Here is a 12,937-nt window from a genome sequence, read left to right as displayed (position 1 = left end):
TCATGTCTGACCGTATCGTAACACCCAAGTCCCTTTCCTCCAGTACTGGGTTTAGTTGAACTCCACCAAGTGAATAAGTTATTTTGGGATTACTGTTTCCCAGGTGTAATACCTTACACTTTGTTGGATTAAAGCACAGCTGCCATTTTTCTGACCATTCTTGAAGTCTATCTAGGTCTCTCTGAAGAAGCTCAGCTTGACAGTGATCATTAACTACTCTACCAATTTTAACATTATCTGCAAATTTAGACATCACGCCCTCTATCCCTTCATCAATGTCGTTTATGAAAATTAAAAACAACAGTGGTCCTAATACTGATCCTTGGGGAACCCCAAGTCAATAAATACAAACAATAAGTCATTTATCGTTCTTTAATATCTCTCATAGCTTTGTGTGTGTGCCAGTTTCAAACAGCTGTATCTCCTTATCCATTGAGAATTGGACACGTTCATATGAACTTTTTTACTCAAAATAATCGATATTATAACTTTCCAAAATATTTACTATTCCTCCCGAATCACCCTCTCTATATATTTTTTGAATGGAATTTCTGACGTAAATTTTGAAAATACTCTGTGCATTGCTATGATATATTGATCCAGATAGTGATTCACTGATAAAAATAAACAATATCAAAACTCATTAAATATTATGTCAATCAAGAGGAATATGGAAGAATATTTATGCACAGTGGTATATAAGCATTAATTCAGCATTAGTTTAGTTTTAGAAATTTCATTTAAAAAAATTGTTTTGGTTATAAATATATTTTGTTTTTATAGTGTATAGTAGTGGTGGGCAACCCCGGCTCACAATTGTTTTCAAAAAATATATATACAGTGGACACCTGCTTTACAGTTGGTTCATTGTAGGATCAAATCACTGTACAATATGTAGTAAGCACTGGTCATTGTGATCACATTTGTGAATTGAATTTTAATTCTATTAAACAGCGATTCTAATAAGTGAAAAATAGAAGGAATATTATCCACAGTCTATAAAAGTAAAGATCACAAAATTAAATGGTATGTGAAAATCAGAACATTTTCTGCAGGTTAGCAAAATAAAAATAAATGTACGCTTACATACATAGCCTAATTAATTCTGTATACTAACTAATTGATATTTCTGTTTACTGAAATTTTTTGGGGGTTTGTAAAATTTAAAACACTAAAAAAGATAAGCAATAAATATCAGAGAACTCGGCACGGAACTAACACGATATGCACAAGTGAGATACAGAGCAACAAGTTTACAAAGCTTAAAAAGTAGGAATGAAGAGAAGATTCTGAAAATTTATTTATGTTTTTATATGATTGAAGAGGAAGGGGAAACACATTTCCCTATAATAATGTAAAAACCCACAGAATTCCACCTATTGGTGTTATCACAAATGCAGTAATGTCGAGTTTACTACCCGTTTACAATAGCTTGCACTAACAGAAAAGACCGATAAAACAAATCGATCGCTTTCCTTTTCTTGGTAGATTTATGAGTACCGCCGTCACATATTCTTTTAGTCAGCACCATAATCCAAAATCCAGTTTTAGCCAGTATCAAAATGAAATTTTCTGTAAAGAACTTCACAGGGTTAAGCAGAAACACTATCACATGCTCACATTTTACTAAAGCACATTTCTGTAGGTCACTACCATAAAACAAAACAAATTTGTGGTTTTTCTGTTATCCCAGTCTATTACAAACGGGTAGTAAACCCGATCTTATTGTATTTACGGTAATACTGATATCTGGAATTCTGTGGTTTTTACATTATTATGGCTAAATATGTGTCCCCTTCACTGAAATCTTCAGTCAATTAAAAAAAAAAACATAAATAAATTTTTCAGAATCTTCTCTTCGTTCCTTTTTTTAAGCTTTTTACTCCATATCTCACTTGTGCAATTTGTGTGTGCCATGTTTGTCATTATCGATTGCTTATTATTATCATTTTGAGTGAAAAAAATTTACTTAAATCCTAATTTATGTAACTCAGGCTTACGTAACTCAGGGACTCATTGTACTGTAATCTCCCACCATTATTTCCTCAGAACACTTTTTTCATGAATTGGGAGTGATTTCCTGTACATTGCTTTTTTATATTTCTTTAATTCTTTATTTCGTTATTTCTTTAATGCATCAATCGGATTTCATTGACGCCCTCTTAATCTATTGGTGGTATACAGGCAAGCCCTTCTGTATAAATAACAAAATGTTTTTGTAGTACACTATAGTTTTACTTTTGAAGACTAATGCGCAAGGCATAATATGTTATGGGTTTCAATTAACTGTATAATATTGGTGTAAATACACCATAGTTTACCCATAAGTTTAATTGCATAAATAGTGTAAAGGCATCGTTTGATTTTATCTCATCACACAGACTCTTCTCATTTCACCCATCCACTTGCTGCAAATGTTTGTCCAGTTCTGCCTTGAATCTGTTTAAGCTGTCAACTTCCACAACGACAGATGGAAGTTTGTTCCAGCAATCAATCACCCGCTGGCTAAAGGCAAACTTCCGCAATCTATCCTACAACTGTCTTTCCTCAATTTGAATTTATGCCCTCTCAGGCATCGAGGGCATAAATTCTGAGCAAGAGGAGGAATCCCATCAGCATTGAGCATGCTCAAACCATTTAAGGCTTTATACACCTCAATCAGATCACCTCGCAGGTGCCTAGTCTTCAGACACTGCAATTTGCAAAACTTAAGCCTTTCTTCATAATAGCAACCCTTTGTTCCATTAACTAATCTTGTTGCCCTTCTCTGTACTTGTTCCAACAGCTCTACATTCTTTTTAAAATGAGGCCTCCAGACCTGTATATAGTACTCAAGGTGTGGCCTGACCATTGCCTTATACAAGGGGATAATCACCTCCTTATCTCTGCTAGAAAAATTCCTGTATATCATTGACAAGACACCATGAGCTACTTTTGCAGACCGTCTGCACTGCTCAGAAAACTTCATATCTGCCTGCACAATTACCCCCAGGTCCTTTTCAATCTCACTCACTCACCACTGTCAGTGTAGTACCACACAGTTGATTTGTTACTCTGGGGTTACTGCTTCCTATATTCAGTACTTTACATTTGTCAATGTTAAACTTCTTTTGCCACCTCTCAGCCCATCTGCTCAACTTTTCTCGATCCCGTTGCACCAGTGTACTGTCATTAACAACCCTGCTGACCTTTGTATTGTCTGCAAACTTGAACATTAAGCCTGATATACCATCATCAATAGCATTGATGAATACAGAAAACAACAATGGACCCAACACTGAACCCTGGGGGACTCCACTAATAACATTAGTCCACGAAGAGCAGTGTCCATTGATTACCACTCTGTTTTCACCCACTCAACCATCCCTTTATCCATAGCAGCAATTTGCCTCCTTTGTGTATTGGGTTCACATTTGCTCACCAGTCCATGGGTACCCCCCCTGAGTCCAAGGAAGCTATCATAATTATGGCTAACTGTTTGCTTACTTCCTTTGCTGCCTCCTTTAATATAACTGGATTGATTCCATCCATCCCAGGTGCCTTATGTGCAATTTCTCTTCCACTTACTCTCAGTTATTACAAGATTATCTAGCTTATTGCCATAGATTAATGAACTCTTATGGGTAAACTATGGTGTAAATATACCGTAGTTTACCCATAAGTTTAACTACATAAATAGTTAAACTTATTGGTAAACCTAAGTTTACATAAGTAATGTAAAGGCATTGTTTGATTTTATCTCATATTGTGGCTACCTTCACAATGAGATACCAGGTATTGCGCTGCTTCGAATAAACAACGCTTCTCTAATAGTGGAGACTACTGTTATTTATTCTCAGTGGGCACCACCACCCGGATGGCACCGTTTCAGAGCTTGTTATTATTAATATATTATAATACCTGCACTGTTTGGCATCTCTCTCTTATTGTGGAATTAACTTCGCAACTGTGATAGTATGTTTGCATTACCAGGGTACCTGCCACCCGCCGATGAGTGAGCCAACAAACTGCAAAACGGTACTGTCTGGTTGGTGGTGCCCACTGAGAATAAATAACAATAGTCTCCTCTGTTAGAGAAGCAATGTTTATTTGAAGTAGTGCAATACCTCATTATGAATGTTGCCACAATATGAGATAAAATCAAATGATGCATTTACACTACTTATGTGCCAGCCGGGTGGGTAAAGTGCCTGCCTGGCAACCCAAAGGTTGGGGGTTCGATTCCCGCCTAGGGCTTGGATCAAAGTACTGCAAAAACCTTGGGAGGTGCATTATGGCCACAGAAGCCGATGCGCCAACAACTACCAAAAAAAAAAAATACTTATGTAGTTAAACTTATGGGTAAATTATGGTGTATTTACACAAATATTAAATACTCTAGTTTTACTTATAAATATAACAACTCATATAATACAATGCTAATAAATTTTTATTATTAAATCTAGCAGTAGTCTGTCTCCAAAGTTAGTATCTTTAAGAGTTTATAATATAAATATAATTAAAACAGACAGAAACAAAATTGATTAGAAACCTGTACCATCATCAACTGTGAAAAGATATTTTTGGTTGTCATTGTTAAGGTAGCGATTTTAATTTTTAATGTTCTAGTTACACTGACTTTGAAAATTAAGAGTGACATTTAATTTCAGGAAAACAGTTTTGTGGCAATGTGATATCAGTCCAAATTGCAGAAAGGAAACAGTCTTCTGGAGGTTTTGGAAGGGGATCGTCTCAAGGTATAATTAATTATTCCTTTTAATGATAAATAAACTGAATCATGGTGAAATATGATTCATTAAACCATATGAATTGTATTGATTAAACTCTTACACAGTAGAACTTAATGGTTTGTGATGTTTCTTGCTTTTATGTGGAATCCTCTCATCAGGGTATTTACCTCTTGTCTTCCTTTACGTGTCTCTTGGGGTTGATGGCATATACCCTATAATTTTTTTAGGGATGCAGCAAGCGAGTGCATTTAACCATTGAGGCTAATGATGAGAACATCACTGAACTCAGGACAGATTCCATTGGGCTGGATTCAGAGGGCAACTGAAGTGGGGGGGGGGGCAGTTGCCCTCTGAATCACAGTCTTTTCAAATGCACTGTTTGCTTGATGTTTGCGGAGTAGTCGGGTACGGGACATGATACTGCCAAGGGGGATGTCTTTGTCTGTGCACGATGTAAGGAGTGCAAGGAAATCAGGCGACAACTCAACGTTGTTATGGGCCTTTATGAGAGCTTGAAGGACAGGGTGGATGCCCTCGAAGGAAATAAATTGAGGGGCCCATCAAGCTCTCAGCTGCCCACATCAACGCCAGAGCTTGCACTTGGTCATCAGGCAACACAGAGGCAGCCCCCTACGCAGAATGCTCTGGTCCCACAGGAACTAGTAGTTGTTGGTGACGCTATTGTCAGGGAAACAGGGAACATGCTTTGTAAAAAGGATAGGTGGAAGAGGACCAGGGTATGTCTGCCAGGGGCAAAGGTTGATGACGTTGTAGAGCGGATATCATCTTTTAAGGGCACAAAAGGTGATATAGTTGTACACGTTGGCACTAATGATATTAAGAGTAGGAGACCGACGGAATTACTTAGCAAGTACAGGTCACTGTTGAAAAAAAGCCGTGAATTAGGGTTGAATTTGAAAGTGTCTGCAATTTTGCCCAGACACGATAGGAGGGAGTATATGATGAGAGCCTTGTCGATCAATTCGGCCCTGGAGGGATTGTGCAAGGCTCAAGGGGTAGAATTTTTTTCAGCCTGGACTGTACTTGTTAACAGGAGAGATTGCTTCTACAGGGATGGGATACACTTAAATAGAAAGAGTGCAAGAATTTTTGCTGATGCTGTCGAGGCAATGTTAGGAGGGTTGGAAAACTGCTAGTTGGGGGGATACAATGACTAATAAATTAACAGTAGCCACTGGCAGAGGTGGAAGTGATTCTTGCACTGCTTCTATTGAAATGAGCAGAAGCCTGAAAAACAAGATGCAGGATATTTCAGAGACTGCTGGGAGTCATTGCGGTATAAGTAAACACATGGGTTGTGTTAGGGTAGCTAGGAATAGAAACAGGTGCATGTATACCTGCATGTACACCAATGCTAGGAGTTTGGTAAATAAATTTGATGAATTTGAGGTATTGCTCAAAACATCAAAGGCAGATATTGTTGGGATATCAGAGACGTGGTGTCACACAGATATAAGGAATGCGGAACTGGAATTTGGGGAATACAATGTGTATAGAAAGGATAGACAGGACAGGAGGGGAGGAGGGGTTATGCTATTAGTTAAGAAACACAAATCCAAGGAGCCAGTCGACATCGATGGACAGGGCAGTGTCGAGTTAGTTTGGTGTGACATAAGCATAGGGAAATCAAAATTGAGAGTAGGAGTGTGCTATAGGCCTAATGACTCTTATGAGTATAATAAGATATTGTACAGGGAAATAGAGTGGGCCAGTAAACCAGAGAGTCTTATAATGGGGGAATTTAATTTCCCAGATATTGACTGGAATTTGTGGGTTGGTCACTCACACACTAGCAAGGCTTTTGTGGATTTATTGGATAATTGTTTTCTACATCAGCATGTTCGTGCGGCAACAAGAGGGAGCAATACTCTTGATCTGATTATCACTAGTGATTCTTCATGCATTAAGAATCTGCAGATAAATGAACCACTAGGTGGCAGTGATCACAGTGTGTTGAACTGGGATTTACTCAAGGAGGTAACTACCATCAGAGGTAAAGGGAAGGGTATTTGTTTTCGTAAAGGCGACTATGATGGTCTGAGACAGTATTTAAATTCTATACAGTGGGACCAACTGATGATGTTACCAACAGCAAACTCAAAATGGAAAGCATTCAAGGAACTAATCTTGGAAGCTACCAAGGTTTACATACCAACTAAGAAATATTGTTCAAGGTTTAGGTCTAAATGGTTGTCAGATGAACTAATGAGACATGTGGCAGAGAAGAAAAATGCATGGAATACATACAAATTAATGGGTGACATGGAAGCCTATGATAGATATAAATTGGTCTGTAACCAAGTCACAAAGGAGATTAGGCAGGCAAAGGCAGACTACGAAAAATCCTTGGCAAAGGATGCAAAGAAAAACAGAAAAGAGTTCTTTACCTGTTTAAACTCAAGAAGAAAAGGGATGAATCAGATTGGTCCACTGGATATTGATGGTTCAATATCCAGTGGACTGGATCCTGCTCAGGTGGCTAACAATCTAAACGAGTATTTTGCATCTACATTCACACATGAGGAGTTATTCAGGAAGGAGAATAACGTAGGTAGGTGAAGTAAACATTGGCAGTGAGCTAGATGATTTTGTAATAACTGAGAGGAAAGTGGAGGAGAGATTGTTGAGGATAAACATAAAAAAGGCACCTGGGGTGGATGGGATCTATCCAGTTATATTAAAGGAGGCAGCAAAGGAAGTAAGCAAACCCTTAGCCATAATTATGAGAGCTTCTTTGGAATCAGGGGAGGTACCCATAGACTGGAGATGTGCAAATGTAACCCCAATTCACAAAGGAGGATCAAAGGCTGACACAAGTAATTATAGACCTGTTAGTTTAACTTCTGTTCCAGGTAAATTAATGGAGGCACTGGTTAAAGAAGCACTGCAGGATCATCTAGACAAGAATTCAGTTATAGCTCAGACGTGGCATGGTTTTGTTAAGGGCAGGTCTTGCCTGACCAATTTGATTGGATACTATGATGTAGTCACAAAAGAACTGGATGCAGGGAATAACTTTGATGTTATATATTTGGATCTTAGAAAGGCTTTTTATACTGTTGCACATGGAAGACTGCTGCACAAATTGGAGCAGCGTGGCATTGGAGGCAAATTGCTGCTGTGGATAAGGGGATGGTTGAGTGGCAGAAGACAGAGAGTGGTAATCAATGGACACTGCTCAACGTGGACTAATGTTATTAGTGGAGTTCCTCAGGGTTCAGTGTTGGGTCTGTTGTTGTTTTCGGTGTTTATGAATGATATTGATGATGGTATATCAAGTTTAATGTCCAAGTTTGCAGATGATACAAACGTTGGCAGGGTTGTTAAGGACACTACTGGCGCTATGCTGCTGCAACAGGATCTGGAAAGGTTGAACAGATGGGCTGAGAGGTGGCAAATGAAGTTTAACATTGACAAATGTAAAGTACTACATATGGGAAACAGTAACCACAGAGCAACGTATCAACTCTGCGGTACTACACTGACAGTGGTGGAGAATGAAAAGGACCTCGGGGGTAATTGTGCAGGCAGATATGAAGTTCTCTGAGCAGTGCAGACGAGCTGCAAGAGTAGCTCATGGTGTCTTGTCAATGATATACAGGAATTTTTCTAGCATGGATAAGGAGGTGATTATTCCCTTGTATAAGGCAATGGTTAGGCCACATCTTGAGTACTGTATACAGGTCTGGAGGCCTCATTTCAAGAAGGATGTAGAGCTGCTGGAACGGGTACAGAGAAGGGCAACAAGATTAGTGAATGGAACAAAGGGTTACTCTTACGAAGAAAGGCTTAAGTTTTGCAAATTACAGAGTCTGGAGACTAGGCACCGGCGAGGTGATCTGATAGAGGTGTTTAAGGCTTTGAATGGTTTGAGCATGCTCAATGCCAATAGGATTCTTTATCTTGCTCAGAATAATCAGCTCAGAGGGCATAAATTCAAATTGAGGAAGGACGGATGTCGGATAGATGTGCGGAAATTTGCCTTTGGCCAGCGGGTGGTTGGTTGGTGGAACCGACTTCCATCACTTGTTGTTGAAGTTGATAGCCTAAATAAATTTAAGGCTCAGCTGGACAGGTATTTCGAACGAACGGAGGGGTGAAATGGGAGTGGTGTGGTTTTTTTTTTTTTTTTTTTTTTTTTTTGGCTGATGCTGAATAAGCTTGCTTTCTTGCATCATATGCCTCTACTAATGCTAATGCTAAGTGCCATTGTACCTCCAATACATAGGGTGGCTCAGAGAGTAAAGTGGGAAATTATCGACCTGTCAGTCTAACTTCAGTAGTTGTTAAAATCATGGAGACAACGATCAAATGTTTAATTCAAGATCATTTAGATAGAAATGGAATATTGAAGGATACTCAGCATGGTTTTGTAAAGAGAAAATCATGTTTAACAACTCTGGTTAGTTATTTTGGCAGGGTTCCTTGTGAGTTGAATTTAGGGAATAATTTTGAAATTATTTATTTGAATTTCAGGAAAGCATTTGACTCAATCCCATATGAGTGGTTACTTTATAAGCTGGAACAGGTTGGAATCACAAGGAAAATCCTTAAATGGATAGCAGGATGGCTTCAGGGAAGGAGGCAGAGGGTTGTGATAAATGGTTATTCCTCTGATGTAAGAAGTGGGATTCCCCAAGGATTAGTATTTGGACCACTGTTGTTTTTGATTTTCTTAAATGACATTGATGAAGGAATAGAGGGTGTGATGTCTAAATTTGCACGTGGTGTAAAGTTTGATAGGGTAGTTAATGGTCACCTCCAAGTGGGGCTTCTTCAGAGTGACCAAGATAGACTTCGGGGATGGTCAGAAAAGTGGCAGCTATGCTTCAGTCCAGCAAAGTATAAGGTCTTACACTTGGGAAACAGCAAACCCCAAAATGGCATTCGTAGCGAGCAGATGTGCCTATGCAGCTCTTTATAGTAACAGCAAAGAAGTATAGATAAGAGGGGATTATAGAAGGTTTAGTGAAGTAGAGCAGGGTTTAAAAGGTTATTTAGTATAATATAAAGTTAATTTTCATAAGTAATAGTTTGATTTTTTAAAATAATAATATCCTGTAATAGTTTGATTTTTTAAAAATTATGAATATAATTTTTCGAAAATTTATTTTATAAGACGCACTGGCATACAAGACACACCCTAGTTTTGGCCACATATTTTGGAAAAAAAAAAATAAAAATAAATAAATATTTCTCCAAAATAATGGTATACACTTGGGTAAATGTTGAACCAATAATGAAATGTTTCTTTCTGAAAAAAGCTGACAGAAGTAATGTAACAGAAATTCTTACTCGCCCTAAAACAAATATGGGCGTCACTTTCTCTTTGTAAAAGACGGTTGGAATTGAAAATTCCCGATCCATTCTAATTAGCCCGGCATACCATAAAAGCACGAGATCATAGAGGAATACCATAAAAGCGCAAGATCATATTATAGAGGAAGCAAAGACACGGGAAAATGAAACAAGATTTTACTTACGTCTGATTGTGAGATTTATATCACACAGATTTAAAAAAAATTTTCCACGAAAAAAAAGGTTACTGATATGTGTTGTTGCCCCATAGATTGTAACCACTGATAATTGTTAGAAATATATTTCAACAGATAAATCTTAAGTAAAATTGGTGTGAGTTTCAACGGGAAATTTTCAGAACTCAGTTTACCGGCACTGCATCATCAAAAATGCATTGTTGGTAGTCTTTCGGCCTAATCTGATATTGACCATATAAGATGCAGGGTGATTTTCCGAGTATTTCTTTGTGAAAAAAACCGCGTCTTATAAGCCGGAAAATACTGTAATTAGTAAATTTTATAATGGTTATCACAAGATCCGCCTTGAACGCTTCATCAGACAATACTATGACTCATTGGGAAATAACCGACGGCAATTCCCGTGTGAGTTATGATTTTATCCTTTGCAGAACCTGTGGCATGTATTCTAAGATCGACCTAGTGGATAATCCTAGCTCACTTCGAGATTCTTTACTTTGTCACCGTTGTAAGGAGTGAACCGATCTTAAGTTACAATTTGGTGCATTGCTAGAACAATTTCAATTACTGAAAAAAATGGGTGTTTGCCTTCAAGAATAATGTATCTGGGAGCTTGTAGGAGACTCAAGACTAGTAACCCACCAAGAGATGCACTCCTGATTCAGGCCCCAGAGCAGAATAACCAAGTGCAAACTACTTTGGTTCAAAAGGACTTAGTTCTATTAGGAGACTCCATTGTCAGGGGAAGGGGAAATATTTTTTGTAATGGGGATAGGTGGATTAGAACTAGGGTATGTCTGCCGGGAGCAACAAATAAATATTGTCACCAACAGACTGTCAGATTTTAAGAGGGGTAAAGAGAATGTTATTATTCACGTGGGGACTAATGACATTAAATACAGTCAGTCCTCGTATAACACGTGTTTACACTACACGAATTTGATCATACACGATTTATAAATAGGGGAACCATTTCATATATAACACGAACCGAATTCACTTATGCATGAGTTGCCTTTGTGTTTACAAGAAATGGCAGTCAAATGCGGAATCACCACAACTGAAAGCAACATGATAGCAGTGAAGAGAAGATTCTGAAAATGTATTTATGTTTTTTATTAAAAGGGGAAACACATTTCACCATAATAATGTAAAATTCCAGCTATCGGTATTAGGGAAATATTGATATGCATTTATCTGATAATATTGGGCAAGGAAAAACTTGCTCATACCTCAAGAGTTCTTGTTTGTTACCACAACAGAATATATTAGCAAGATGTTCTGAGGGCATAAACGTTGCAAGCGAGCTGGCAGCTAATGCCAGGGAAGCGAGATAAAATAACTTGAAGGGGTGGTAGTAACTATACAAGAACACCAAGTCTTAATTATTTATACAGTAATGTCAGAAGTGTCATCAATAAAATGAGTGATTTGAACTGCTGGTTTGGACAAGTAATGCCGACATAATGGGGCTTACAGAAGTGTGATGCCACCCAGAGATAGGGGATGATGAGTTTCAGTACGGTATGTATAATGTATTTAGCATAGATAAGCAAGATAGGAGGGGGGTATTGGTTCTTATCAAAAGCAGTTGGAGTGCAACAAAAGCTTCCCAGATGCAGACGTTTCACACGCTAGGATCTTATGGTGAAAGCGGACACTGATATCCGCAATATTTTACGTGAAAAATTTTCATCTTGTAATGGTAAGTTTGGATATTGAAAACGCTTTTGATACAACCTGGAGGTAGCATATTGTGAGAACTTGACTCCCTAGGATTATGAGGACATTTACCAGAATTCATTCAAAACTTTCTTCAACACAGAAACTTTCAAGTATGTTACCAAACAGCGCTTTCTCGTATCTTTATTCAGGAAGAAGGGATCCCACAAAGATCAACACTTCGTGCTACCCTTTTTTCACTTAGGCTGAACACTAACTCAGAACATTCCCAATACTGTAGAACTATATATGTTTGCTGATGATCTCACTATATCTTGCAGTTCAAAAATTTTCATACCATTGAAAGACAGCTACTATACCTAAATAAGCTAGAAATATGGATAATGCGAAATGAATATCGTATATCTGAACAAAAAAAACAGTTCCAATTCACTTCTGCAAAAAATGCAAGCTGCACTCAGAACCAGAACTTCGGCTAAAGAATCACCTGATCCCTCTCACCAGTAATCTTCGTTTCCTAGGTTTAATGCTGGACACCAAACTTAACTTTGTTTCTCACATAACATATCTCCGAACTGTCTGCCTGAAAAAATTTAACTTGCTCAGATCCATTTCTGCCATGAAATGGGGTGCTGATAGGCACTCTCTTCTACATCTGTATTGTGCCCTTATCAAGTCTCTTCTAGATTATGGTGCTGTTGTGACTCGGCTAGGAAAGTTGCGCTTATTACACTCAATACCATCCACATAGTGAGCCCTCCGAACTGCTCTTGGAGCGTTTAGAACATCCCCTGTCCAAAGTCTTTATGTAGAGGCATGGGAACCTCCATTTCACCTTAGAAGGAAAATGCTGCTCCTCAATTATGTAGCCAAAATTCAAAGCCTTCCAGCCCATCCTCTTCGAACAATGCTTTTTAACCCAGAATGAACTGCATTCTGGGTCAGCAAACTGGCATAAAATAGATCCACTGGTATTTGTCTAAAAGATTTATAAATAACTTTAAAGTG

General features: G+C 38.2%; 1 protein-coding gene across 3 annotated transcripts in view; it reads left to right on the top strand.

The window, feature by feature from the left end:
• Positions 1–12,937, top strand: part of LOC150085121 (RNA-binding protein FUS-like) — a 290,717-nt gene that overhangs the window by 214,634 nt on the left and 63,146 nt on the right. For all 3 annotated transcript variants that reach the window (XM_090373038.1, XM_090373039.1, XM_090373037.1), the window contains one exon: positions 4,650–4,736. In XM_090373038.1, the coding sequence (XP_090229164.1) occupies positions 4,650–4,736 (87 nt within the window). The remainder of the gene's footprint in view (positions 1–4,649; positions 4,737–12,937) is intronic.

The sequence above is a fragment of the Mastigoproctus giganteus genome, chromosome 5, assembly GCF_048544385.1.
Source record: "Mastigoproctus giganteus isolate SK-2022 chromosome 5, ASM4854438v1, whole genome shotgun sequence".
NCBI lineage: Eukaryota > Metazoa > Arthropoda > Arachnida > Uropygi > Thelyphonidae > Mastigoproctus > Mastigoproctus giganteus.
Note: the sequence above shows the minus strand (reverse complement) of the source record. Positions and strands in the feature narration are given on the sequence as shown.